We start from the raw sequence: 25,950 nt of genomic DNA on the forward strand, positions 1-25,950 counted from the left end.
GTATAACTACAGGGAGGGAGGGTTTATTCATAGCAGGACATGATCAACAGATATGGTAGCAGTGGTACCAGGGACAGCAGGGGGGGAAGGGCATTCCTGCCACTCAGGCCTCCCCACCTGCTTGGGGGTGCTTCTGCCGCAGGTGTTTGTCCAGGGTGGCCCGCAGGCCGAAGGGCACAAGGCAGTGGGGGCACTCAAAGCGGGCACCGCCGGGCCCCATACCATGCATGCGGCGGTGGCGGTTCAGCTTGCTGCTCTGGGCACAGGCATAGGGGCAGAGCTCGCAGGTGTAGGGCCGCTCCCCGGTGTGTGAGCGCCGGTGCACAGTCAGGTTGCTGCTGTTGGTGAAATGTTTCCCACAGAACTCACATCTGCCCCCGGGCCCATGGCTCTTGCCCACTGTCTTTGGAGTCTTCTTGGGCAACTTCTCCTGGATCTGGGCAGAGTTGCTTCTCTCTTCCTTCATGGCAGCTCCCCAGCTGTCCCCACCAGGACCAGCCTGAGCTCCACCACCTGGAGCCCCAGGTTCCTGCACACCTGCCGTGTCGGCAGCTCCAGCCCCTTCGCGGCTGCACAGGACAGTCCTGGCTGGGGCAGCGGCATGGGCGGCTGGCTCCGGAGGGGCAGCTGAGGCCTGTTCGTGACTGGCCTTGGCCATATCGGGGCTCTGAGGCTGCAGCTGCTGGTGGGTCTTCTTGTGGCGGTTGAGCTTGCTGCTCTGGGCACAGGCGTAAGGACACTGGTCACAGGCATAGGGCCGCTCGCCCGTGTGTGAGCGCATGTGCACCTTGAGGTTGCTGAAGGAGCTGAGGGTCTTCATGCACACAGGGCAGGTGGGGCTCCGCCGGGGGAGGCTGTTTGCCCGGGAGCCCTTGGCCTCCACTTCCTGCCCCGCCGCTGCTGACATGGCTGCAGCCACCTCTGCCAGGCCCAGCAGTGGAGTCTCTGGGGCCTCAGATTCTGTCTGGTAGATGGACAGTCCATGGTCCCACTGGGCATGGCGCAGCAGTTTCCAGGCCCTGGTGAACTGTCGGCCACAGCGGAGGCAAATCAAGGTCTTCAGGTTCTCAAGTTCTGCAGAGATGGGCTGGGTGTTAGTGTGAAGGGTAAAAGGCATAGCAGTTGCAGGTCACAGCTTACCAGATGGACATATTCTGTGGGGAAGGCTATGTTCTAGGCCCCAAAATGGCAAGAGGATAGGGAAAACCCCTGCCCTCAGGAAGCTGATGTTCAGGGAGGGGGGTAGATGGACAAGAAGCAAGGAAAATCTGGAGTGGATGATGAATATGCAAGGGTTCTTTCTGTGCTTGAAAATCATTGAGATGCCTTCCTGGCCAGGTAGCTCAATTGGATAGAGCATCATCCCCATACACCCAAGGTTGTGGGTTCAATCCCCAGTCAGAGCACATATAAGAAGCAACCAATGAATGCATAAGTAAGTGGTACAAATCAACTTTAAAAGAAGAAAGGAAATCTTTGTAAAAAAGTAAGTTAAAAAAAAAAGTTAAAGAGTGAGGGACGGGGAGTGCTATTTCATATTGGGGGATCAAGAAGGCCTTGCTCAAAGTGACCAAAGCCAGTGTGATAGCCCTAGCTGGTTTAGCTCAGTGGATAGAGCGTCGGCCTTCGAACCAAAGGGTCCCTCCCGGGTTCAATTCCGGTCAAAGGCATGTACCTGGAAGGGCACATGCAGGAGGCAACCAATCGATGTGTCTCTCACATGGATGTTTCCCCTTTCCCCCTTCCACTCTAAAAATCAATGGAAAAATATCTTCAGGTGAAGATTAACAAAAAAATTAAAATAAATAAAAACGTATTTTATAAGAACCCCCTCTTTGAGCCTGTTTCCACACTTGCTAGAATATGGGGATCCTCTCCCTTTTAGTGTTGTTGTGACCTCAAATGGGGAAAGACTGAAAGTTTGGGTCCATGTAATCTCTCAGTAAACATTAGCTGGGCTGAGTCCACAATCCTCCAAGAGTCTCAGTGTCTTGTTCCAATAATCCCATCACAGCCCCTCCCTGCTCCCACTTAAATCACAGCTCTTTCTTTCATTATAGGACCCTCCCTGTGGCCCAGCCCTTTTGAGAAAATTGGTTTATAGGCTGGAAGCTGAAAATCATGTCTAGTGCCGTGGTAAGGGTTTAATCCCATTCCAAGAGAAGGAACCCAGGTGCCCAGGCAGGAGGACCTGGCTCAAACCAGGGGCTTCCCAGCAAGCAGGACTGGGAGATTCCAGGGGAGGGGGCAACACTACCCTTCCAGCTGGCCTCAGGCCGCCCCTCCCCCAGACCACTGCCCTCCCCAGGGTCCCCCTACTGCCACACTGGTCCAGCCACCTGGCCAGTTATTTCTGGCCAAGGGGAAGGAGAAGTGAAACCAGATTAGGGGGGCGTGTGTGGCAAGTCCCCAGACCAGTCTTCTGGGGCTGGCCACACCCAGTGGGCCATCCTCCTTCCCTGCCCAGCCCTGCCCCCACCCTCTCACCACCACTAGTCCCAGCCCTAGGACAGGGCAGGCCCTGGCCACGCCTAGGCTACACCCCATGGGGGAGCCAGAAAGGGGAAGTACTGCTCACTGCCCCGCCTGTCCAGCTCAGCCCCTTCTCTCACAGGAAGCCGGGCCCTTGAACTTGAGAGGGGGTTGCACCCCAGCTTTACTCACCTGAGTCCGGGCCAGGGCTGGGGCTTCTAGAGGGCTGACAGCCCAGCTTCTTGTGGTCCATGAAGGCAGTGATGGCCTTCAGCGGGAAGGTCTGCAGGCAGAGGCCGCAGGTCAACGTATCTGAGTGTTCGTCAGTCCAGGGCTGGCGGTCTGCAGGGAGGAAGCGGGTGGTGAGCACGGGGTGGGGCCAGAACAGGCTGGGGTTCCGAGGAAGAGGGGAAACCCGGGGGTGAGAAGGGAGCCAGGACCCAGCCACGGAAACATGGCAGGGGCAGGGGACGCGGAGCGGTGCCGGAGGAGGGCGTCCCACCCGAGAGTGGAGGGGGGGAGGGGAGTGGGGCCCGGCACAGGGGGCTCTTACCGTGAGGACTAGGGACCTGAGAAGTCCACGGCGCCGACTGGTTCTGGGAGCCGAGGGCGAGGAGGGTATCGGCGGCGGGCACCAGGCTAGGGCAGTAGCGGGGTTGGCCCTCGAGCCGGCCCGGCGCGGGCACTTCCTTTGAGGAACACGGCTGCAGCCCCGCGGCCTGGGGGGACCACGAACGCGGCTCGGGCTTCACGTCGATGACCAGGTCCCGCATCTCCGTCTCGTCGTCTGAGTAGGCGGCGGGCTCCGGGTCTACTCGGCGGGGCGCGCAGCCGGCCTTGCGGCGGGACATGGGTCGCGGTCCGGACGATCCGGCGAGCTGGAGGGCGGGCGGGCGGAAGGCGCGCGAGGCGTGTGTGCTCGGGCCGAGACGCTCAGGTGAGTGACTGCGGCGACTGGCCGCGAACTTTTACACGTGCTGGCCCGGCCGTGGCTCCGCCCACCGGGGCGGGGCCTGATGGGAGACGAAGGGGCGGCCCGCAGGGGCCCTGCTGGAGGCCCAGCTCAGTCTGAGCCGTGCCCCCTGGGTTTGGCTTAATGACTACACCTAACGACACCGAGTTCACGCGGCCAGCGAAGAAACGGCTATTTCAGATCCCGTTTTAGGGCTGGTGAAACTGAGGCACAGCATCCCCACAAACACCCAGGAGGGAGGAAAGGGTGGGGGCTGCGTTTCTAACTGTGCCCCCTAAGAGTATCTTGGACTCTTTCAGTAAATACATAATAAAAATTCACTGGGCAAACCTTTATTGAGTGCCTACTGTGCGCCAGGTACTGTTCCAAGCACTGGGGATACTGCAGCGAACCCAACAGACAATAATCCCTGGCCCCCGAGTTTACTGGGTCAGGGAGACTACGCTCAACAAGATAACTATGTAAAATAGAGTGCCTTCCTGGGTGACCCGTGTCACCTGGAGCCAAACAAAGCTAGGAAGGGTTATAAAGGGGCAGGGTGACGTGGGGAGGGGGGGGGCCCCTCAATTTTCTTCCCACACCAGGGAAAGGTATGGTGGAGTTGAGACCTGAGGGATGTGAGGGAGTCGGCCAGTCTCTGTTCACGAATAACAAGGAGGCGGGACTCTTTCCCCCTCCCCACGTGGGAGTCTGTGCTTGTTCTTCAATAAATTTCCACCTTTGCTATACAAAATAATAATAATAATAATAATAATAATAATAAATAAAAAGAATAACAAAGAGGGAGGAGACGGACAGGAGGGGGGTTTGAGCTCCGTGAGAAAATGGAGTCAGCTGCCAGAGGGTCTTTTGACCACTTGGAAGTCGTGGTGTTTGGAGAGGTGAGTCTCGGGGGCTTGAGCAAAGAGGATTATGATCATGTACATATCTACTCTGCTCCTACACCTGGAATAGCCATGAAAGCCAAATAGCCAACTGGCTTACCTCTCTCCACACGGCCTCCTTGAACTTCCCTCTTCAAAGCAGCTCTTTTCAGATCACTGTTTGAAGTGGCATCAACACCCTGCCCCACCCTCCAACCCTTACAAGTTTTCTTTTCTTCCTGACACCAACCACATCGTGATACAGAACGGTTTCTTGACTGTCCTCTCCCTTCCCCCACCGTATACAAGGCTCCTTAAAGTCAGGGCCAGAGTCTGTCCTCCCCCAGATTCCCCAGGCCTGCACTCCAGCACCGAGTGGATTTCATGTACTAACCCCGCTGCGTCCCCCCCACCCCCCAGTTCTGCTCCTGGCCCCTCAGGGTCAGGGTTCCTCACATTGTTATGTTGTTCCGATCTCCCTCAGGGGTGGCTGAATTGTCCTCCTGAGAGCCAAGGGCCAGCTTGACCAAGGTACCAGTAGCCCCACCCTGCTTAAAGCCTTATAATTACCCTCCATGACCTCCATCTGTCCCCAGTTCCCTCCTGGGCCTCGTTTCCCCAGATGTTACCTGAGTTGGTTTCTTCACTGCCACCTTCTGACCACCCAATTAAAGAAGCTCACCAACCCTGCCACCCACGAACCACTGCCTTTATTTTATTCCTTTTACATCACCAACAAGGCCCCATGCATTCGTTGAAGCATTTGCTCGTGTATCTATCTTATTCTGTCCCTCCCAGCCACCCTAGAATGCAGTTATGAGAAAGCAGGAGTCCAGTCTGTCTTGTTCAGAGACAGAGCCCCTGTTCCTTCATAGTTCAGTCAACAAATATGTATTGAGCTCCTGCATTCTTTCAGTAGATGTTGGTGGGGGGCCTCACTGTGCCAGCCATTAAGCCTTGGGGAGCTAGTGGGAAGCAGAGGCTCACAAAGTCCCCGCCTTAGTGAGCCCGTGTGCAAGTGGGTTGTCTGAGCCCAGAGCAGCGAGGTTCCTGAGCATCTGGAACTGCTGGTCTGCCTGTCAGGGCCTCGGTTTCCTCTGTGAAATGGGACTGCAGGGAGGGCTGCGGGACAAAAAGGCTGCCTCCGGTTCTTCCAGCGGCTGCTCTCCAAGGCTTTTTTTTTTTTTTGGCTGCTTGGAGCATAATCTCAAGGTTTCAAGTAGGGGATGTGGGGTCGGGACTGGAGGAAACGGCTAGGAGTGTGCACGTGTAGGGGATGTGGGGGATGGGGCAGAAACCAAGTTCTGCCTTTAACCCCTCTTTGAACCTCAATATCTTCTTCCATAAAATGGGCCTCCCGGTCCCCCCCACCTCGCAGACGGCGGACGAGCTCCAAGCGCCCGACCACGCCACCCGCGTCGGGCTGTGCGGCCGTCCCAGCCGGGGAGCCCGCCCGCGGCCACGTGGGGCGGCGGCGGCGGCGGCCACGGCGGAACGCAGGCTGGGCGGCGCGCGGCCCGCCCGAGCCTCTGCCTCGGGGACGCCGGCGGAAGTGGGGGCGCCGGCACGCAGACCTCGGTGAGTTCGGGGGTTGGTTGGGGAGAGCGCACCTTCCCTCGCCCCAGTCCCGGCCCCGGACGCCCGCCCGCGGGCAGGCCGGGAGGGGCGGGGAGAGGCTGGTCCGCGTCCGCTCCGCGGGCTGCGGTGACGTTGCGGCCCCCGAACGGCCGCACCGCGGAGTCGGGTTGGAACGCGCGAGCGGGGGTGTTCCCGCGCCGGGGTGAGGGGGGAGCAGGGGGAGCGAGGGTAAGGACTACGGTGACGGTAACAGTCCGAGGAGCAGCAGGCAGACCCCCGCCGCTTCCAGGGCGGAATCGCCGGCCTAATCCGAGCGGGAGACGGGAAGAATGTCCAGCCCTGGGCGGAGTGGGGAGTGGACGCCTGGGGGCCGGGAGGACCTACTTAGTATAAGAATAGGAGAGCGATGGGTGGTCAGGGAGGAATTGAAAGGAAACTGACCGGCCCTGGGGGTGGAGGGGCGGGGAGGAGTCTCTCGGAAGGCCCATTGAACTAATCTGCATCCAGGTGGGCAGCCCATGGGGTGTGTGGACAGACAGGTCACCTTGGTTAACGAGGGGGCCTCGTTGTTAAACTGGTGACTCAGCTGGTTCCCTCCCCGGCAATTGAAGAGTTGGCTAAACATTTGTCCGAAGATCTGATCCATTGCCATTTTCTTTTCTTTTTAAAAAAATATATATTTTATTGATTTTTTTTACAGAGAGGAATAGAGAGTTAGAAACATCGACCAGCTGCCCCCTGCACACTCCCTACTGGGGATGTGCCCGCAACCAAGGTACATGCCCTTGACCAGAATCGAACCTGGGACCCTTCAGTCCGCAGGCCGACGCTCTACCCACTGAGCCAAACCGGTCAGGGCGCCATTTTCTTGAAAGTGAGTACTGAGGCCCCAAGGAGGGAGGTCTGTGCGTCCCTTGCCCCTGCCATTGACCTCAGTGATGAGATCCGGAGTCAAACGGATTAGTTTGTCAAGTAGTGGGGGATGGGTTTGGACATCGTTCCTGAAACCTTCCAGCAGGAAATCCTTGCCCGGGAGGCCAAAAGGATAAAGGACTCGAGGATGTGGTCACCTGGGAGAGTGGATTAATGCCTGCTTTTGTCTTCTTGGGCACGCCCTTTGTGACCTTTCTCAAGCCAGTTTCTTCTCTTTTTTCCTCTCATTTATTTTCCTTTTTTTAATTTTTAAAAATATGTTTTTATTGATTTTTAGAGAGAGAGGAAGGAGAGGGATAGAGAGATAGAAACATCAATGAGAGAGAAACATCACTGATCCCCCATAGGGGATCGAACCTGCAACCCAGGCATGTGCCCTGACCAGGAATCAAACAGTGACCTCTTGGTTGCTGGGTCGATGCTCATCACCTGAGCCACACCAGCTGGACTAGTTTCCTTTTTAAAAAATGTAGATTTAAAGTCATCCAACATACAGATGTAACTCTGGCTCCTTACATATTTTGTTCTATATCTAAAGTTAGGTATTTTAGCTCTGAGATGAAGAAAATGATCCCATTAAAATGATAAAATTTCTGAAAAATGGGTTTCATATTTAATTGACGGGAAATAAACTCCCACTATTTCTCTCCCCCAAAAACAAACAAACAAAAACCTCTAGTCCAGAGCTACAGGAAGACCGTTCACAACCATGGCTTATACATGGTGCCCATGCAGACAGAGAGAGGGCCCTGAGTCAAGCAATGTTGTTAAACTTTTTAAACAAGCAACTTCTTTATTGTTCAGAAAAAGAAGACTGAAGAAAAGCGTTTTCCTTTTAGCCCAAGCGGCTATGAATAGTAAAAACCAACCGATTTAAAGTCCCTGGAAGGCATGCAACTTAGACTCTCCTAACGCACACAATCAGCTCCCAGGCTCTGAGTCTGCCTCTTTAAGAGACTGGTGCTCTCTGGGTCACCAGCTGTTGGTCGTTCTGCGGGGGTTTTGAGTGGCCGCTGCTTTGGCATCTGGCTGCCGGGCTTCAGTTTTGGGGTCTTCTCCATTTCCAGCACTTTTCTTACTCTTGTCTGCTGCCACGGCATCTATGATTTCCGGCAGTAGCTGATCACTTCCATGGAGCTGGGCTGGAGTTCCTAAACCTGGACTTGACCTGGGACATCTATTGCTTTCTGTCAATTTTTTCCAGGATAGTCTGAACCTTCCTAACACCATCTCCCCTGGCCTGACGGAATCAGCTGGTCGTCCTTCAGGATCTACCCAATCCAGAGCCAGTAGCTCTTTGGTCCATTATCAGGTATCTTTTGTCCGTCTTCTTACCTTCAAAGTTATCCACAAGCCTGCTCCAGGATGGCTTCTACTCTTAGCACCCCTGGATATTAGGGGGGGTACCTCAGCTTCTCCTGGCTTTGGAGTTGTGGCTTCTCGAGGCAGGGCTGGGGCTGCCCTCTCGTCTGCAGCCACATTCTCGGAGGATCATCAGATCAGTTTCTTCTCCGGCCACACCTTGGCTCCAAACCTCCGAGGGCTCCCCTGTGCCGGCTGGGAAAAGTCTGCTCTTCCGAACAGGGCAGGCCGCCTGGATTTTGCTCCCTTTTCCTGCCACTCACTCGCTTGCACCCAGCAAATGATTTGACATCTACCAGCTCCAGTTTTCTTTTGTGGAGAATGGGGATTGCACTCATATGACCAAATCTGTCTGTTACCCTGCCCTCCCTCCCCCAATGGAGAGAACGAGGCCCTGCGCTGACCCGCCCTGAATTTTGTTTTATCCAGGGATTTAATTTAATGGCCAAGTCCTTGGCCACTTGCTTAATTTTCCATAAATGCTTTATTTTGTACTAATCCTGGAGACTAGTTATTTCTCTTAAACCACTCAAGTGGTAATCTAGGTTGGGGGGTAGCCCTCGGGGCTGATGACCTTTGACTAAGCTTGGAGTGCCCTGGTCAAATAGGTTAGAAATGTATTTGTCCATTAATCCCATTTACTGGTCTTCAGACCAGGCAAAACCTGGGGCTTTCCATGGCTCTGCTTTTACTCTCAGTCCATCAGCAAACAGCGAGAGCTCTCAACTTTCAAAGCATACCCTAATCTGACCACTTCTCGAACCCGCACTGTGACCACCCCATCCCAGGCACCATCGTCATCCACCCGGACCACGTGGTGCCTTCCTCACTGGGCTCCCCGCTTCTACTCGGTCCCCCACTGTCCATTTTCTGTGCCGCAGGCAGAGGGATCCTGTGAAAACCAAACTCAGGTCCTGTCCCTCCTCTAGTCAGAACCTCCATGGCTCCTGTCTCACCCAGAGTACAAGCCCAAGCTCTGGCCAGGGTCCTCAGGGCCCCGGAACGTTCTGCCTCTGCCCCCACCTCGGCCTCCACCTCTTCCGCGCTGGCCTCCTGGCTAAGCCTCAGAGTCACCCTTCCTTGGTCTTTGTATTTGCTGTTCCCGCTGACTGGAAGGCTTCCCCCCCCATCTCCACATGGCTTGATTCCTATTTCATTGAGGTCTGTGCTCACAGGTGACCTCATCGGAGAGATCTCCCCTGAGTGCCCTGCTTCCTGGAAACCCTCTCTTGCCCCGAGGCTGAGCCAGGTGTTTCCTCGGGGCTCTTGAAGCCCTAGGGCTCCTTCATTCCAGCCCTGCCTATTCTGGGTCAACATTGTCTAGATTAGAGACAAGTCTGTGTCACCCGAGAGGGCAGGGCTGGGCTGTTCCAGTCACAGCTGTGTCCCCACTACCACACTGCATGGGTTGGGCACAGAGCAGGAACTAAGATCATGTGGATGGGTGAATCTTTACATTCCGTAAATGAATATTTACAGACCTCCCCCTGGGCCAGGCCCTAAGAGGGGCTGGGGGTGAAGTTGTGAAGTAATCGGACATGTTCCTTCTCTCAAAGGCTGTGTTCTGTGGCAGAGCAGACAGCACATAGGAAAGCAAAGAAATACATTTTGTCAGGAGGTGATGGGGCTCAGAAGAAAAGATAATGTGGGGTGAAAGGGCCATTATTTTTCTCCTAGTGGAGGTGGTGTTTGCACAATGACCTGAATGAAACGAGGGAGGAAGGTGAACAAATACATTATGTCTCCCATTTGGGAGAGGGTTCTAGGCAGCGAGAACAGCATGTGCAAAGGGCCTGAGGCAGGAATGTGCTTGGCATGTTCAAGGACCAACAGTGAGCAAAGGGTGGAGGGGGGAGAGGTGATGGGTCAGAGAGGTGATGGGTCCTCCTATGTAGCCTTTATAAGAACTTCGGCTTTTGCTGTGGCTGAGGCAGGAGCAGATGAGAGCTCTTCGTAGAGGAGGGATTGCGATGAGACTTAGTTCTAACAGGATCTCTCTGACAGCTGAGTGGGGAAGAGACTGAGGGGTGAAGGTAGAGGCATGGTGCCCAGAGGAAAGAAGACTGACTGCAATAGTCTAGGTAGGAGGTGCTGGTGGCTGGAATGAGGAGGAGGCAGAGTGGGGGAATGAGAAGTTACCAGATTCTGGATTTGTGGTGTGTTTTTGTTTGTTTGTTTTGGGGGGGGGTTTGTTTTGTTAATCTTCATTCGAGGATTTTTTCCATTGATTTTTAAAGAGAGTGGAAGGGAGGGAGAGAGGGAGAGAGAGAGAGAGAGACAGAGGCAGAGAGATTGGTTGCTTCCCACATGCCTCCCACACATATCCTATTTGGGACCAGGAATTGAACCTGCAACCCAGGTACTTGCCCTTGGTTGGAATAGAACATTCGACTCTTCGGTGGTTGACACTCTAACCTCTGAGCCACACTGGCCAGGACCTGAATGAATTTTTGAAGTGGAGCTGACAAACTTTACTGGTGGATTGGTTGAATGTGGGTAGCAGAAATTGAGGAGTCTGGACACTGGGGTGTCCTTTATCTGTGTGATCACCAACCTCCCCCCAGAGATTCTCCCTTCTCCCAACACTCTAGGTCTTTTTTATGCTTCATTTCACAGATGAGGAACTGGGACAAGGAGACTGCCCATAGAGTTGCAGTGACGTGCCCAGATCCCTGGTAGTGAATCTGGGCTTAAGACCCACTGGTCTCCCCCAATTCACATCCTTATCCTTCCTCCCTGATGGAAAGCTGTGACCCCACCCCCTTTCTTGCAAGGCCAAGCTAAGAGTGGGTTTTACATTTTTAAGTGTTTGGAAAACTTTTTAAAAATTTGTTTGTACTGTGTGAAATTATATAAAATTCAAAATTCAGTGTCCCAGTAAGTAAGGTTTTATTGGAGCACTAGAGGTCTGGTGCACGAATTTGTGCATCAGTGGGGTCCCTCAGCCTGGCTTGTGGGATCGGGCTGAAACTGGCTCTCTGACATCCCCCAAGGGGTCCCGGATTGCTAGAGGGTGCAGACCAGGCCAAGGGACCTCACCGGTGCACGATCGAGGCCGGGGAGGCACGCAGGAGGGCTCCAGGGCATGTCTGGACCTTCTGGCTCAGTCCCAATTAGCTGGACCCCAGCAGCAAGCTAACTTACAAGTTGGAGCATCTGCCCCCTGATGGTCAGTGCACATCATAGCTACTGGTTGACCCGTCGACTGTCTGCCCCCTGGTGGTCAATGCACGTCATGTTGAGGGACCTTAGCATATCATTAGCATATTATGCTTTGATTGGTTGAATGGCCGACCAGACAACCGGATACTTAGCATATTAGGCTTTTATTATATAGAATAGCCATGTTCATAGTTTATGTTTTATTTATGGTTTTCCTGCTACTATGGCAGAGTTGAGTAGTGTGACAGAGACTCTATGACCCATGAAGCCTAAAATATTTACTATTGGGCCCTTTACAGAGGATATTACTTGACTTCTGCTAATAAGGAATATATTGGGCTCCCAATAGGACTTGGCAGCTAGTTCCACAGGGGCCTGGGAAAGGTCTGGGTCAGGGACAGAAAGGTTTGGGAGTGGGTGACTGTAAGGTTAGGAGAGGGAGTTCAGATTCCTAAGGGGGAATCTAACTTAAAAAAATATATATATATATATATATAGCCCTAGTCGATTTGGCTCAGTGGATAGAGCATCGGCCTGTGGACTGAAAGATCCTGGGTTCGATTCCAGTCAAGGGCACATGCCGGGTTGTGGGCTCAATTCCCCAGTAGGGGGCATGCAGGAGGCAGCTGATCAATGTTTCTCTCTCCCTCCCTTTTCCTTCCTCTCTGAAATCAATAAAAACATATTTAAAAAACACACACACATCAATGATTCTTTCATCATTTATGTTTCTATCTCTCTCTCTCTCTCCTTTCCTCTCTGAAATCAATAAGAATATATATTTTATATACATATACCGGCCGGCATGGCTCAGTGGTTGAGCATTGATCTCACTAAAAATGTTTTTATTATTTATTTATTTTTAAAAATATTGATTTCAGAGAGGAAGGGAGAGGGAGAGAGAGATAAAAACATCAATGATGAAAGAGAGCTATTGACCAGCTGCCTCCTACATGCCCCCTATTGGAGATGGATCCCACAACCCAGTCATGTGTCCTGACTGGGAATTGAACTGTGACTTCCTGGTTCATAGGTTGATGCTCAACCACTGAGCCACACCGGCCGTGTAAAGAATCTAACTTTTTTTTTAAGGGACCTGGAAGCATTACAATACATTCCTTTTTAAAATTAGAATTTAAAATTTATTTGAATAGGTTATTCAGATACCTGGGACAGAATTCAAAGGGTACAAAAAGGCAGACAACTCAGGGTCACCCTGCCCGGCCTCTTCATGGGCAGAAGGTCAGAATGCCTGGCGTTTGCAGTTTCCTGGATTCTGTTCAGCTGCCCTCTTTTTTTTTCAGCATTTCTTTTTTTTTTTTCTTTTTTAATATATATTTTATTGATTTTTCACAGAGAGGAAGGGAGAGGGAAAGAGAGTTAGAAACATCGATGAGAGAGAAACATCGATCAGCTGCCTCCTGCACACCCCACACCGGGGATGTGCCCACAACCAAAGTACATGCCCTTGACCGGAATCGAACCTGGGACCTTTCAGTCCGCAGGCCGACGCTCTATCCACTGAGCCAAACTGGTTTTGGCTCAGCTGCCCTCTTTGAGGCTATCCTAATTGACACCCGGCCACAAGGGATTTGAAGATGTTCCTCCATAGCTGCACCAACTCAAAGCTTTATCAGCCCCTTTCATCTTCCCTGGTCTGGGAAGTGGAATCCTATAGCCTGGTAGCTTGAATTTGCATTTCTCAGGTTCTCAGTGAGGCTATATGAATATGTCACATACTCAGTAGCAGTCTTTACCGCCCCCTCTTCCCACCTGTCTGTCAGTGGTTCTCAGCTAGAGACAATTTTTTTTTGTCCCCTAGAGACAGTTGGTATTGTAGTTTTTGTTTTGTTTTGTTTTAATGGCTTTACTGAATTGACATGTAATTCTCAGACCATGCTATTCCCCAATGGAGAGAGTTTTGGTTGTCACATCTCGGGGAGCTACTGGCACCTAGTGGATAGAGGCTAAGGATGCTGCTAAACCCCTACTATATGCACAGGACACCCCCAAACACAACAAAGGATGATCCAACCCAAGTCAATAGCAGGGAGGTTGAGAAACCCTGGTCCACAGCCTAGGCCCATTTCTCATCAGGGTCCTTTCGTGCAAGGAGCTCACAGTTGAACTTCAGAGACAGGAAGAGCCTCACAGAAAAAGGACAATCTCAATAGCTTCTGGACCATGAATGGCACCCAATATTAGGCACCCAGTGACCCGTCCTGGGAGACTGGGTGCCTAATATTTGTCAGTGGCTTCAATTAATCATTTTATTCTATTTTTGTTTAAATTTTTGCAATTATTTTTTAAAATTTAATGTTGAAAGTATTATAGATGTCCCAATTCCCCCCCCTTTTAACCCTCCCCCCAATTCCCACCTCCTCCGCAGGTCTTCACCGCACTATTGTCTATGTTCATGGGTTATACATATCTACATATATATAAGCCTAAGTGACTGAACAACAGAATGACCGAATGACCAAACGACTGAACGACCGGTCGCTGTGATGTACACTGATGACCAGGGGGCAGATGCTCAACACAGGAGCTGTCCCCTTGTGGTCAGTGCACTCCCACGGCTGAGCACTGCTCAGCTGACCGTTGAGTGCTAGATGCCAGGCTCACGGCTGGCGAGACTCTCCCGCCTCAGCAGCAGTGCTACCGAGCAGTAGTAGCAGTGGCAGGCGTCCGGCCCCAGCCGCCTACTGCTTCCAGCACTACTACATCCCTTGAAACTGGCAGTCCAACATCCTCCAAGGGGTCCCGGATTGTGAGAGGATGCAAGCCAGGCTGGAGGACCCCACCGGTGCACGAATCCGTGCACCAGGCCTCTAGTATGAATATAAGTTCCCCGGTTAATCTCTTCCCTCGCCCCCAACCCCCCTTCCCTCTGAAATATGTCAGTCTGTTGCATGCTTCAATGTCTCTGGATCTATTTTGTTTGCCAGTTTATTTTGTTCATTAGATTCCACATATGAGTGAGATCATGTGATACTTGTCTTTCTGACTGACTGATTTCATTTAGTATGATACTCTCCAGGTTCCTCCATGCTTTCTCAAAGGGTAAGAGATCCATCTTTTTTACAGCTGCATAGTATTGTCATAGAGTAAATGTACCACAGTTTTTTTTTATCCACTCACCTACTGATGGGCACTTGGGCTGCTTCAATCACTTTGTGTTTTTATTTTTTATTTTTTACCTATATTTTTATTATTGGGCCCTTTACAGAGGATATTACTTTTTAAAAAATAGCTTGCGGGATCGGGCTGAAACCGGCTCCCGCAAAATTTGTTCTGTGGTAGCCTTTTGATTTTAGAGAGGAAGGGAGAGGGAGAGAAAGAGAGAAACATCAATGATGCGAATCATTGACCAGCTTCCTCCTGCATACTCTCCACTGGGGATTGAGCTTGCAACCTGAGCATGTGCCCTGACCGGGAATTGGAATTGAACCATGACCTCCTGGTTCATACGTCAATGCTCAACCACTGAGCCACACTGGCCGGGCCAATCACTTTATTTTTTTATAGTAAGTATGTTATTTGTATGCTGTTGCCAGTGTATATAAAATAATGATCCTTGTGAAATAGAAACTCATGAACATTCATAGAAGTAGATGCTAAGGACTGACAAAAGCAGAAGTTTGAATAGTATGGCACATGTTATACGGATAAGATTGTTGTACAGGCTTCAAATTCAGCTCTCTGAATATTCATTGGTTCATGAAAAGTGGTTTAGAACACCTAGGCCTCCAGCCTGAGCTGTTGAACCACTTTCTTCATAGCTGGGATGCTGGAGGAACCAGACCTGATGCTGTGAGAGTGGTACAGGTTTGTAGGTAGCGGGCTGGCTGTGTGTGAGGACAGGGTGTGAAGGCAGGAGGATGTGTGTGTGGAGGCGGGAGGGGGGCGGGGCGGGGCAGTGAGGAGTTGACATCAACAGTCCAGGCAGGAAGTGGTGGAAGTGATGGTGGTGGGTCCCCAGTTATCAGTCACTTTAGGGAGGAGGGGACTGAGCCACAGAGAGTGGAGCAGCTGCCTGAACCGAATGTAGGCCCCTCTCTCTTCCTCCTCCAACCCCCCAGCGTTTCCCCATATGCAATCCACGTCATAGCAGTGGTGATTGCTATGTTCCAGGAGAATGCTAAACATTGTACTTTTTTTTTGTATTTTTTTTTTTAACATTGTACATTTATTAGGTCATTCAGTCCCCATGACAACCCTGGGAGGTAGGTCCTTTTATCATTCCTGTTTTACAGATGGGGGAAACCAAGGCACAGAGCAGTTAAGCAGTTCACCCCAGGTCAGACAACAACACTAATATCAACTGTAACTTTTATGGAGAACCTGGTGTATATCCAGCCCCTCCTGCAAAGCCTGTTGAATCCTGATAAACAGAGGTGGCAATTGGTGCTATTTCTTCATACAATGAAGAGGAAACTGCCTCTTGCTTGAGGTCACCCAGCTAAACAGGCCTGGGAGCTTAATCTCCACTCCTGTCATGGGACCAGAGCCTGGTCCCTGTGCCACTCAGTGTTCCGGGAGCTGAGGACACATGTGGGAGAAGGGGAAGCAAGGCTGCTGCCTATGGGGACGGAGCCATCTTGCAGGGCAGAAGGACCATAAGCAGAACAATAAATATACATTACTAGAGGCCCAATGCATGAAATTCGTGCACAAGGAGGCCGTCTTTCCCCAGGCTGCCGGCACCGCTTCCCTCTGGCACCCGGGACCCGGGCTTCCCTTGCAGCCCCAGCTTGGGACATCTTATCTAATTAGCATATTACACTTCTATTATTGTAGATGCCTAGGAGGGGTCTGTGCTGCAAAGAATGATGAAGCTGATAGAGGGATGAGGGGCAGAGAAAACTTAAAGATCAGGTGGTCAGGGAAGGGGCAAAGGAGATAGAGTAGAGGGAACCCAAGTGCCCGGGTCTGAGAAGGGATTGCAGACATACATACTCAAGGCCCAGCAAAGAGGCCAGAGTGGCTGGGTTGGATGGTGTGCCAAGAGGGGGTCCAGAACATAGGAGCCTTGAGGGCAGTGATGAGGACCCTGGCGTTGAATTAAGCCACCAGAAGGTTCTGAGTAGAGGAGAGATGTTATTTGACTCTGGTCCCTCTGGCTATGTGTGAGGACAGGGATAGGGGTGTGAAGGCGGAAGGGTGTGGTGTGGAGGGGAGCCAATGAGGAGTTGAATTCAACAGTCCAGGCAGGAAGTGGTGGAAGTGATGGTGGCTGGACCAAGATCAGGTGACAGTTGAGAGAATAAGAAGTGGTAGTCTTTGAATATATATGTACTAGAGACCCGGTGCATGAAATTCATGCCCTCGGGGGGGCAGGGGAGACTGTCCCTTAGCCTGGCTTGCGCCCTCTCACAGTCCGGGAGCTCTCAGGGAGTGGGCCTAAGCTGTCAGTCAGACATCTTTAGTGCTGCCATGGAGGCGGGAGAGGCTCCTACCACCACCGCTGCGCTCGCCAGCCTGTGAGCCCGGCTTCTGGCTGAGCAGCGCTCCCCCTGTGGGAGCACACTGACCACCAAGGGGCAGATCCTGATGTTGAACATCTGCCCCCTGGTGGCCAGTGCGTGTCATAGTGACCAGTTGTTCTGCTGTTCGGTCGATTTGCATATTAGCCTTTTATTATATAGGATATACTAGTATATATATATTTATTTATATATATATATACACACACACACATGTATATATATATAATTTTTTCTCAGCTTTTAAAATTTTTTTTATTGATTTTATTTTTGAATATATTTTTATTGATTTCAGAGAGGAAGGCAGAGGGAGGGAGAGAGATAGGAATATTAATGATGAGAGAGAATCATTGATCGGCTGCCTCCTGCACTCCCCCTACTGGGGATCGAGCCCACAAACCAGGCATGTGCCTTTGATCAGAATCGAACCTGGGACCTTTCAGTCTGCAGGCTGACACTCTATCCACTGAGCCAAACTGGCTAGGACTATTTATTGATTTTAGAGAGAGAAGCATTGATTGGTTATTCCACTTATTTATGCATTCATTGGTTGCTTCTTGTATGTGCCCTAACCAGGGATTGAACCTGAAACCTTGGCATATCGGAACAATGCTCTAACCAACTGAGCTACCTGGCCAGGGCTTTCCCTCAGCTTTTCTTTTATAAACTTGATATTTTTGAAGAATCCAGGCTAATTTTTATTTATTTATTTATTTATTTAAGAAAAAGCTTTAACTGTGAGGTTGAATGGCAAGGAGACAGGAGGCAGAGCTCAAATCTGTCTCTCAGGCCCAGCCAATGTGGCTCGGTGGTTGAGCATTGACCTATAAACCAGGAGGTCATGGTTCAATTCCCAGTCAGGACACATCCCCTGGTTGCAGGCTCCATCCCCAGTAGGGGGTGTGCAGGAGGCAGCCGGTCATTGATTCTCTCTCATCATTGATGTTTCTATCTCTCCCTCTCCCTTCCTCTCGTTAATCAATAAAAAAAAATTTTTTTTTTGGGTCCCAGGTTCGATTCCGGTCAAGAGCGCGCACACACACACACACACCAAAAAAAAAAAAAAGAAAGAGAGAGAGGAAAAAAAAAATTTTTTTTTAATTAAAATTGTTAAAAAAAATCTGTCTCCCAGGCTAGTTTTTTGGTATAATGCTCTTCAAGTTGAGTAGATTGATCAGACACAATTGTCCCTCATGATTAGAGTCAAGTAATCCACACACCTGTGTCCTGTCCTTCTTAATACATCACATCAGGAGGCACATGGTGTCTGTCTCATTACTGCACATATTAGCTTTGATGCCTAAGTGATGGTGTCCGCCAGGTTTCTCCACCAGAAAGTTACTCTTTACAATGAATATCTTGTGAGGAGGCGTTTTAAGACTATGTAGATATCCTGGACCTCATCGATGTTCCTCCACAAGTTTTAGCCTCTTTTGATTTTCGCTGCCGTTCTAAGATAAGAAGGAAGTTTTCTTCTCCTTTGTGTGTGTTTAATTAGCATGGACTCATGGATTTCTGTTTTATTCAATGGTTATAATCTGTAATTGTCATATTTAAATGTTCAAATCATTCCAGATTTGTCCAATGGGAGCCCTTCCAGGCTGGCGTCTGTGGGATGGGATTTATTTGGGAGGTAGCATTTCCTGGTGGATTGGATGGGCCATGTGTGAGAGGAGAGGAGACGGGGGTCTTTCAGCACATGTTTATGGCCAGGAACTGGGAGTACATGACCCTACAGCCAGGGCCCATTACACCATGGTAACTGGAAGCTGAACACACAGGGAGTCCGCCATCAAAGCTATCACCTCCCCAAGCTGTGATAATATCAGGCAGAAGTCCCCACTCTGTGAACCTCATGAAGGGTGGTAGCAGCTCCCGGCAATAGGACTGGTAGAGGGATGGTGCAGCTTTTAGGAGGGGGAATCAGGAGGCTGGTTTTGGACAGGTTGAGTTGAGATGTGGCAGAAAAGCCTCTGCTTCCAGTCCTCCCTCTTCCTGTCGTCCCACCTCCCTACGTAATGACTCCCTGCTCTTCTTTACCCAACAGCCTGGACAATGCAGACGCCACTGACCAGTCCTGTGCCTGTGCTCCGGCTCCCCCGGGGCCCCCAGGGCTTGAGCAGAGGCTTTGCCCCTGATGGACGGAGGGCTCCCCTGAAGCCAGAGGTTCCTGAAACCCCGGAGTCTCCTGTAGTGCACGAATGTCAGGAATCCCAGGAACAGCGGGCCCGAGCCATCCTCCGGGAACGCTACCTCCGCAGCCTGCTGGCCATGGTGGGTCGCCAGGTCAGCTTCACCTTGCATGAGGGTGTGCACGTGACCGCCCACTTCGGAGCCACTGACGTGGATGTGGCCAACTTCTACGTGTTGCAGCTGCAGACTCCGATAGGTGTGCAGGCTGAGGCACTGCTCCGGTGTAGTGACATTATTGCATACACCTTCAAGCTATAAAGACGTTATTGTGGTCACCTTCTGCCTTAGGCCTCGCCACAAATTCCCAGGCTTCCAACAGTTCCAGATCTCTGGGCCTCATAGAGTTCGGAATTCCCTTGGAGTTTTGAGCCAAGCTCCAAGCAACTGACTTCTTCAGATCTCCAGTGTCTAGTCAATAAAATTCTGTAACCCCACAAGTTCTAGATCCCATTGAAAGGAATGCTCTACCTCACAGAACTTTAAACTCTACAGAAGTGTGGGTCTTGGGACAGTTCCTGAAGACTGGAGGTGGGGTGGGGTCGGGGAGGGGGCAGTGGGAATAAAGGAAGGCAAATTGCAGAGTGGGAAATGGTTTATTATAGAGGTTGCAAAGTTCAGTCACCCTGAAGAAATTCCCCAATACTACCCTCCTGCCAAAGAACAATTATTATTACAGAAAAATCCGCCTCCTGTTTGTTTGTTTTTTCTAGTATATTTTTATTGATTTCAGAAAGGAAGGTAGAGAAACATCAAAGATGAGAGATTCATTGATCAGCTGCCTGCTGCACGCCCCCTACTGGGGATCCAGCCCACAACGGGCATGTGCCCTTGACCAGAAGGGAACCGGAACTCTTCAGTCCGCAGGCCCAACGCTCTGTCCACTGAACCACACCAGCTAGGGCCCTTTTTGTTTTTTTTTAAATGCAAGTGTACCCAAACAGGGATGAAGCCAGATTTAGGGGGTGGGAGGGTAGCTGTCCAAGGACTGAATCCATGGATCTGGGCCAAGAAGGAGAAGGGCACATCAGAAGGCTGGGAGAAACTTGGATAAAGGTGCAGGGATTGGACTGCTCCTAGCCGCGGGGAACGGCTGGAGCAACCTGGATAACTGGCTTGGATGTTCTGGACTAAATTTCTTTATTGGGTGGGAGGGGATGTACATAGCAAGGGATGCGCTCCTGTGTGGCCTGGGTGGTGTGACCACCACAGATTCGCTTCCCCCACCGCACGCGAGGAAAGGTCGGACTCTGTGCGCGGCGCCATTGAGAAAATGGCTGAGGATTAGGGATTAGAGTGAAGCTTCACCTCTCCTCCATTTTGCTCCAGCTCTGTGGCATGGCCGTCCATAACACTTGCTTTACTCAGCCCCGTCACTAGTAGTCTTTTGGCAGATTCGTTTTTAAAAAGTAATTTCTGCCCCCTTCGTAATCCCATTAACTTGAAAATGTAGGTGGAGATTCCATTACATATACATGAGATTTGCTTCGTTCCTCTTCAGTCACGAAAGTGCGGTGGCCAATAATGTCGAAGACAAGTGTAAAGTCTCAGCTTCCACATGTCCATTCACAACGCCACCTCTGGCGAGTCCCTGGCCTCGCTCTCGAGTTGCCTTGGCAACGACGTCGCTCGTTCCTCCCCAAGTCCCCTTTTTTGGGTTTTAGCTCCGCCTTCCCCCGCCCCCCGCCCCCCCCGGATTGTTGCAAGGGCTGGGGAAAGCACCGCGAAAGTGCGGAAGCGAATATTAAGTGATCGAATTGAGTCGGGGCGCGGGAGGGAAGGGGCGTGGAAAGGGGTGCGGGGGCGTGGCTTGAGCTCCTGCTGGTTTCGCTCCAGGCTTAGCGATCTACCTGCTCCATCGCTTGGTATTTTGGTTGGCAGATTCCTCCTGCTTTTGGACTTCCTTCTTCGCCCGCCCCACCCCCTTTTAAAATCAAGGCTATGCTACTCCTCATGAGCTCATACTTATTTTAGTTTATAAACTATAATTGTATCTCATACAACGCTATTCAGCTACAGAAAACTGTTGATGAAACTGCAGTCTGCAAATGAAAGGCTACAGACTAGCAAGGGGGCATAAAACTCGGTCTCCAGGTAGAGGATCCCTCTGTCAGCATCCATCACCAATACTCATATTCAACAGCTGTCACCTTTCAAGTTCTCCACTCCTTCACCTCTCTCCTTATCAGTCGGCCTAGCCCGGTCAAGCAGTTGTTGTTTTTATCTTTATCAACTCCCCTCCCTTATGCAGTGTCTGAGCTAGTGACGAAAGTGTGCGAGCCAGAACCACAGCTATCAGGACGGAGGCGGGAAGGCGGGGTGAGGGCGGCTCAGGTTCGCGCGTGCGCGCTGCTCCGGGAGACGGCGTCCGCCTCGCCCCGCCCGCCGCGCTCTGCAGTTCCGGCTCTGCGGATTCAGTGCTCACGTTTCTTTCTCCCGTGGCTCTAGCTGCCTTTTGTCCTCCCACTTCAGCAACCCGCGAGGCAACTCTGCTTGCAGACAGCTCAAATAGATTTTCTGCTTTTCTTAGGACGCGGTGGGATCACCGGCCTTTAACGAAAGTGCGGCTGCGAACAGGCAGGTGGGCGCGGAGCTCGGGGGAGGCGCGCTCGGGCTCCCGGTGGCGGCGACGACTACGACGACCAAGAAAGCGGACGGAGGCGGCGCTTGAAAGAGCGGCGGAGCCCATGCCCCGGGACGGCGGGCGGGCCCGGAGAGACAAGTCCGGGGCCCGGGGCATGTCCCCGGGGCCCCCGTGAGGAGGCGGCGGCGGCGATGGAGAACCCGCCGCAGGAGGCGCCGCCCGGCCCGGGCGCGGACGGCGACGCCGAAGAGGCTCCCGCCGAGGCCCAGTCTCCCAGTCCCGCATCGTCCCCGACCGACGGGCGCCTCAAGGCTGCGGCCAAGCGCGTCACGTTCCCCTCCGACGAGGATATTGTGTCCGGAGCGGTGGAGCCCAAAGACCCTTGGAGACACGGTAACTACAACCAAGGCGAGGGGGCGGCTCGTGGGGGTCTCGGGTGTCGGTGCAACGCCCAGCACGCAGGTGGTGCTCAGTAAATTGCACCGAATGGTGACTTAAGGTGACTGTCCTCAGTTAGAGATGGGATAGCTGTTGGGTTGGGAAGGTGAGACGTAGCTCGTTTATGCCCACCCCCACCTCCGCCTGATCGGTTTAGGAATTAAAACGATGAGCAATTAAAAGCAAGTTTGGGAGATTGGGAGGACTTGTAGCCTTTGAGTTCATAGTTCCCCCCAGAGAAGGATAGAGAGAGCTATCAGGGGAGGAAGGAGGTCAGCATGGGTGCTGAAAGGGCAGTTGGAGAAGTCTGATGGGCCCACGGGATTGAAAGCGGTTACGTGTCCTGGTCTGCAAGCCCGGGAGGAAAGAGGAAGGGGAATACATCTGGACTGTGGCTGCAGAGGAGGCGGTACATCCTGGGGTCGGGAAAAGGGAGTCAAGGTAAACTCCCAGAAAAGGAGCAGAGGTGGTGGTCCATTTGGGGGTGGGTGAGATAGTCAGAGTGTTAGGTCTTGGCATGAAGAAGAAGGAAAGTCACTTCATGCTTGGAAGCAATACATGGGTAGTCGTTCGGGAGCAGAGGAACTTTGGGGCCTGGTTATAGAAGGCTCTTTTTTTCCCCACCCGAGAGAGAACTGGGGAATCGGAGTGGCTGGTCAGTAGAAGGTGGGAACATTGGAGAAGTTGGGTGGCTTGAGGTGTTGGGAGAGGAAGCAAGTCTATGGATTGTAGGTCCCTGGAGAAGGTCAGGTCAGCGTTGGCACTGAAAGAGCAGCTAGCTGGAGGAGTGCTTTACACACAGGCTGGGGAGGTGGAAAGGCTCTCTTGGGATGGACGGCAGCGGGGAGGGTGACTCCATTTCCGTGCTGGTGAAGTCTGTCTTGCTGGGGCGGAGAGCCCCCAAAGAGAGGGAGCAGACTGGCCCTGGCTGTGTAGAGAAGTTGGTCTGTTGGCCCTGGGGAAAGAGGAGGGATTGTTGCTAGTCTATGGCAAAGGAGGAATTGATGGCTTCGGTGTGAGTGAGGAACATGGTAACTGGAAGCTGAACACACAGGGAGTCCACCATCGATGCCAGTGTGACTAGTTACTGTTAAAGAGACAGGGGTTAGTTTAAGATTCTTTTTAAAAATATATATTTTGATTGATTTCAGAGAGGGAGAGGGAGAGGGAGATGGAAACATCAATGATGAGAGAGACTTATTGATCAGCTTCCTCCTGCATGTCCCCCTCCTGGGGATCAAGCCTGCAACCCGGGTTTGTGCCCTTGACCGGAATCGAACCTGGGACCCTTCCGTCTGCAGGCCGACACTATTATTCACTGAGCCAAACTGGGTAGGGCATAATTTAAGATTCTTGACATTGGAAGCCAGCCAAGTTCTTGGGCTCTAGGCCTCAGGGATAGGTGGTCACTTTGGGGTTGGGGGACTGGGGCGGAGGAAGGGAAGAGGGAGAATGGGCCCTGGCTGTAGCATGGAATTCAGTCCAGAGAGCTCAGAGCAGGTAGGGAGAAGGCCTGGGGAGACAGCAGGGTGGGGAAGAGCAGAGGCTCCAGTTCAAGTCCTGGCTCTCATTTACCCACTTCGTGACCTCAGACTGGTAACCTAATTCCTCTGAGCCCCAGTTTCCTCATCTGTAAAGTGGGTGACAATACCCATGCCTTCCCGGCTGGTGTGGCTTTGACCTATGAACCAGGAGGTCATGGTTCGATTCGTGGTCAGGGAACATGCCCTAGTTTCGGTCTTGATCTCCAGTCAGGGATGTGCTGGAGGCAGCCAATCAATGATTCTCTCTCATCATTGATGTTTCTCTCTCTCTCTCTCTCCCTTTCTCTCTCAGAAGTCAATAAAAATATATTTTAAAAAAAACAAATCTCCATGCCACAGGGTTTAAGAGAGGAATAAATCAGATTGTGTGTGAAAAGTTATTGGCCAAGATGAGCCTTTATGAAGTTGCAGTTGTTATTGGTCACTTTAGGGGTGATGTTAGTTGATATTGGTCATTTTAAGAGTCAGCCTAGAGGAGTTGGTTCACAGGGTCGGGGCCTGGATGTGTCTGCTTTGCAAGCTTCCAGGAGAGGGGCAGAGATGGGACTCATTGGGCCTGGGGGAAGATGGTCCGTTTGTGGACTAGAGGGTTATAGGGTCATGGGGGTTGGGGGGAGGTCAGTTAGAGAGTTTGGCACAGGGTGGGGTAAAATTTCTTCTGCAGATTCTCAGAAGAGGAGCAGCTGTGGGTGACCAACCAGCTGTCTGTCTGTCTGGCTTTGAGTAAGCCATTCTTCCCCAGCCACCCGTTTCCCTCTGCAAATGGCGCTAATTGCCACCATGAGGTAGTTGGGAGGATTAAATAAGATAGTCCTTGTAAGTTCCTGCTGTTGCCCAGGCAGAATCAGTTCTGCTTGTTGGTTTGTGTTTTATTGTTTGTTTTTGGTGGGCAGTCCTGGAGAGGCGGTGAAGGAGTTTGAGGGAAGGGAAGAATGTCCAGACAGGCGTCAGCAGGAGTCTGGTTGCTGATTGGTCTGTGCTAAGTAAGGGGTGAAGATGCCTGGCGGGCTGGAGGAGTCTTGTTCCTGGAAGTTTAGAGAGAGAGTGCAAGGACTGGTCAGGACTCACACTTTGGAGGAGTCAGTGGGTCGCAGGTGGGGAGGTGATGACATGGAGAAATGGGTCAGTGTATGGGCTGGAAGTGTTGGTTTGTCTCAGCTGAGGAGAGGGGTTAAGGAGTTGGTCTGGCAGTAAAGGAGTTGGATGATCTTGGGCCTCAGGCAGGGCAGGGGGTCATTGACGAAGGGGCGAGCCTGGACAATGGGGTTTGCGGGACTGTCAAAGCTGAGGAGCAGGTGGCTTGCTTCTGTGCTTGGGGAGGACAGTGGCGTTGTTGACTGGCCTGGGGCTGAGGGGGTGGAGCCTTGCCAGGCTTTAGAAGAGGAAAGTTGGGCCGAGGGGCTACCTAGTTGAGAGGTCCAAGGGTCTTGGCTGGGGACTGCAGGGAGGAGTGGGTTGGTCTTGGAGGAGGGGCCGGAGATTTTTGGAGTTGATCTGTAAGCCATGAGAAAGCACAGGGGTGTCATCTGCGCTGTGGACCTAGTGGGAAGGGTGATGGAGGAGTAATCCTGGGCCTACTGTGCTGACATGATTCCAAGGCCAAGGGTGAGGGAGGAGGTGCTGGGTCTGAATTGGGAGAGAGGTCATTCTGAAGCTGTTCTTCCATCCTAGATGGAGAAGTTGCCTGGGCCCGGAGGTGCAGAGCACCCCTGTGCTGGGAGAAAGCAGCCTAGAGGAATCGGGGCCCAACACAGGTGCCTGCTCAGCACAGCCTTGCCCCGGCAGGAGAAGCTCTGGCCCCTGGCAGCCTCTGGCTGGGGTAGAGGAGGGCTGGGACGGGGACTAGAGTGGTGGCCTCACTGGGTGGGAGCCCCATCAGGCTCTGCCAAAGTTGGGGGCTTTCTGGAGGTGAGGTGCTATGGAGGAGGGAGATTGTGAGGGAGGGTCTCAGGCCTCCCAGAGCATAGAGAGTCCTTCCCTGGCTCCCATCTCTCATAGTGTCCCCACCACCCCAATTCCGGGGCCTGCTTGTTTTCTCCATCGTACATTTGGCCATCTGATGTTACATGCCATGTTTGTTTTTGCGTTAGTGGTCTCTCTCCCCCACCAGAATGGGAGAGCAGACCGTGTCTGTCCTCGGTCCCTCGAAGAACATGCAGCAGTTACGGTTGAATGAGAGCTAGTGGACATGTGTGCAGCCGTTCTGAAAGGGTGAGGCCCGGCCAGACCTGGGACCCATCTCGCCAGAGTGTGCTTCCAGGCCTCCAGCAAGGCACTGGCTCTTGCTGAGCTTGTTTGTTTCCTCATCTGTGAAATAGTGATCCCTGCCCTGCTGACCACCCAGGGTGTCTGAGCCCATGGGATG

At 52.2% G+C, this 25,950-nt stretch overlaps 3 protein-coding genes across 6 annotated transcripts in view; 2 read left to right on the plus strand and 1 right to left on the minus strand.

The window, feature by feature from the left end:
- Positions 1–3: 3 nt before the first annotated feature.
- On the minus strand, positions 4–3,397 carry ZNF296 (zinc finger protein 296). Its single transcript, XM_008158363.3, has 3 exons — positions 3,026–3,397; positions 2,665–2,814; positions 4–1,074 (listed from the first exon to the last, which is right to left on the minus strand). The coding sequence occupies exons 1-3, from the start codon at positions 3,321–3,323 to the stop codon at positions 104–106; spliced, it is 1,419 nt and encodes a 472-aa protein (XP_008156585.2). The 5' UTR covers positions 3,324–3,397; the 3' UTR covers positions 4–103.
- Positions 3,398–5,813: 2,416 nt separating this feature from the next.
- On the plus strand, positions 5,814–19,687 carry GEMIN7 (gem nuclear organelle associated protein 7). 4 transcript variants are annotated; one of them, XM_054710960.1, is made up of 4 exons: positions 5,819–5,886; positions 6,587–6,760; positions 8,024–8,131; positions 18,877–19,687. In XM_054710960.1, the coding sequence occupies exon 4, from the start codon at positions 18,885–18,887 to the stop codon at positions 19,278–19,280; it is 396 nt and encodes a 131-aa protein (XP_054566935.1). In that variant the 5' UTR covers positions 5,819–5,886; positions 6,587–6,760; positions 8,024–8,131; positions 18,877–18,884; the 3' UTR covers positions 19,281–19,687. The 4 variants fall into 4 exon arrangements, with proteins under 4 accessions (XP_027990883.1, XP_054566935.1, XP_054566936.1 ...); XM_054710961.1 differs by lacking the exon at positions 5,819–5,886 and adding an exon at positions 5,900–6,088; XM_028135082.2 differs by lacking the exon at positions 6,587–6,760 and having other exon boundaries at positions 5,814–5,886.
- A 1,725-nt stretch (positions 19,688–21,412) lies between these two features.
- The window catches only part of PPP1R37 (protein phosphatase 1 regulatory subunit 37), a 43,956-nt gene continuing 39,418 nt past the window's right edge, over positions 21,413–25,950 (plus strand). Inside the window, exon 1 of the mRNA XM_008158361.3 lies at positions 21,413–21,996. Within this exon, the coding sequence (XP_008156583.2) occupies positions 21,795–21,996 (202 nt within the window). The 5' untranslated portion in view covers positions 21,413–21,794. The remainder of the gene's footprint in view (positions 21,997–25,950) is intronic.

Source organism: Eptesicus fuscus, chromosome 21 (genome assembly GCF_027574615.1).
Source record: "Eptesicus fuscus isolate TK198812 chromosome 21, DD_ASM_mEF_20220401, whole genome shotgun sequence".
Lineage (NCBI taxonomy): Eukaryota > Metazoa > Chordata > Mammalia > Chiroptera > Vespertilionidae > Eptesicus > Eptesicus fuscus.

Excerpts from the sequence above, each read along its gene's own strand:
- ZNF296 (XM_008158363.3), bottom strand. The coding sequence starts at position 3,323 with ATGTCCCGCCGCAAGGCCGGCTGCGCGCCCCGCCGAGTAGACCCGGAG. Across the intron at positions 2,815-3,025 it reads TCAGGTCCCTAGTCCTCACG|ACCGCCAGCCCTGGACTGAC; the intron begins GTAAGAGCCCCC and ends TCCTCCCTGCAG. Across the intron at positions 1,075-2,664 it reads CAGCCCTGGCCCGGACTCAG|AACTTGAGAACCTGAAGACC; the intron begins GTGAGTAAAGCT and ends CCATCTCTGCAG.
- GEMIN7 (XM_028135082.2), top strand. The coding sequence starts at position 18,885 with ATGCAGACGCCACTGACCAGTCCTGTGCCTGTGCTCCGGCTCCCCCGG.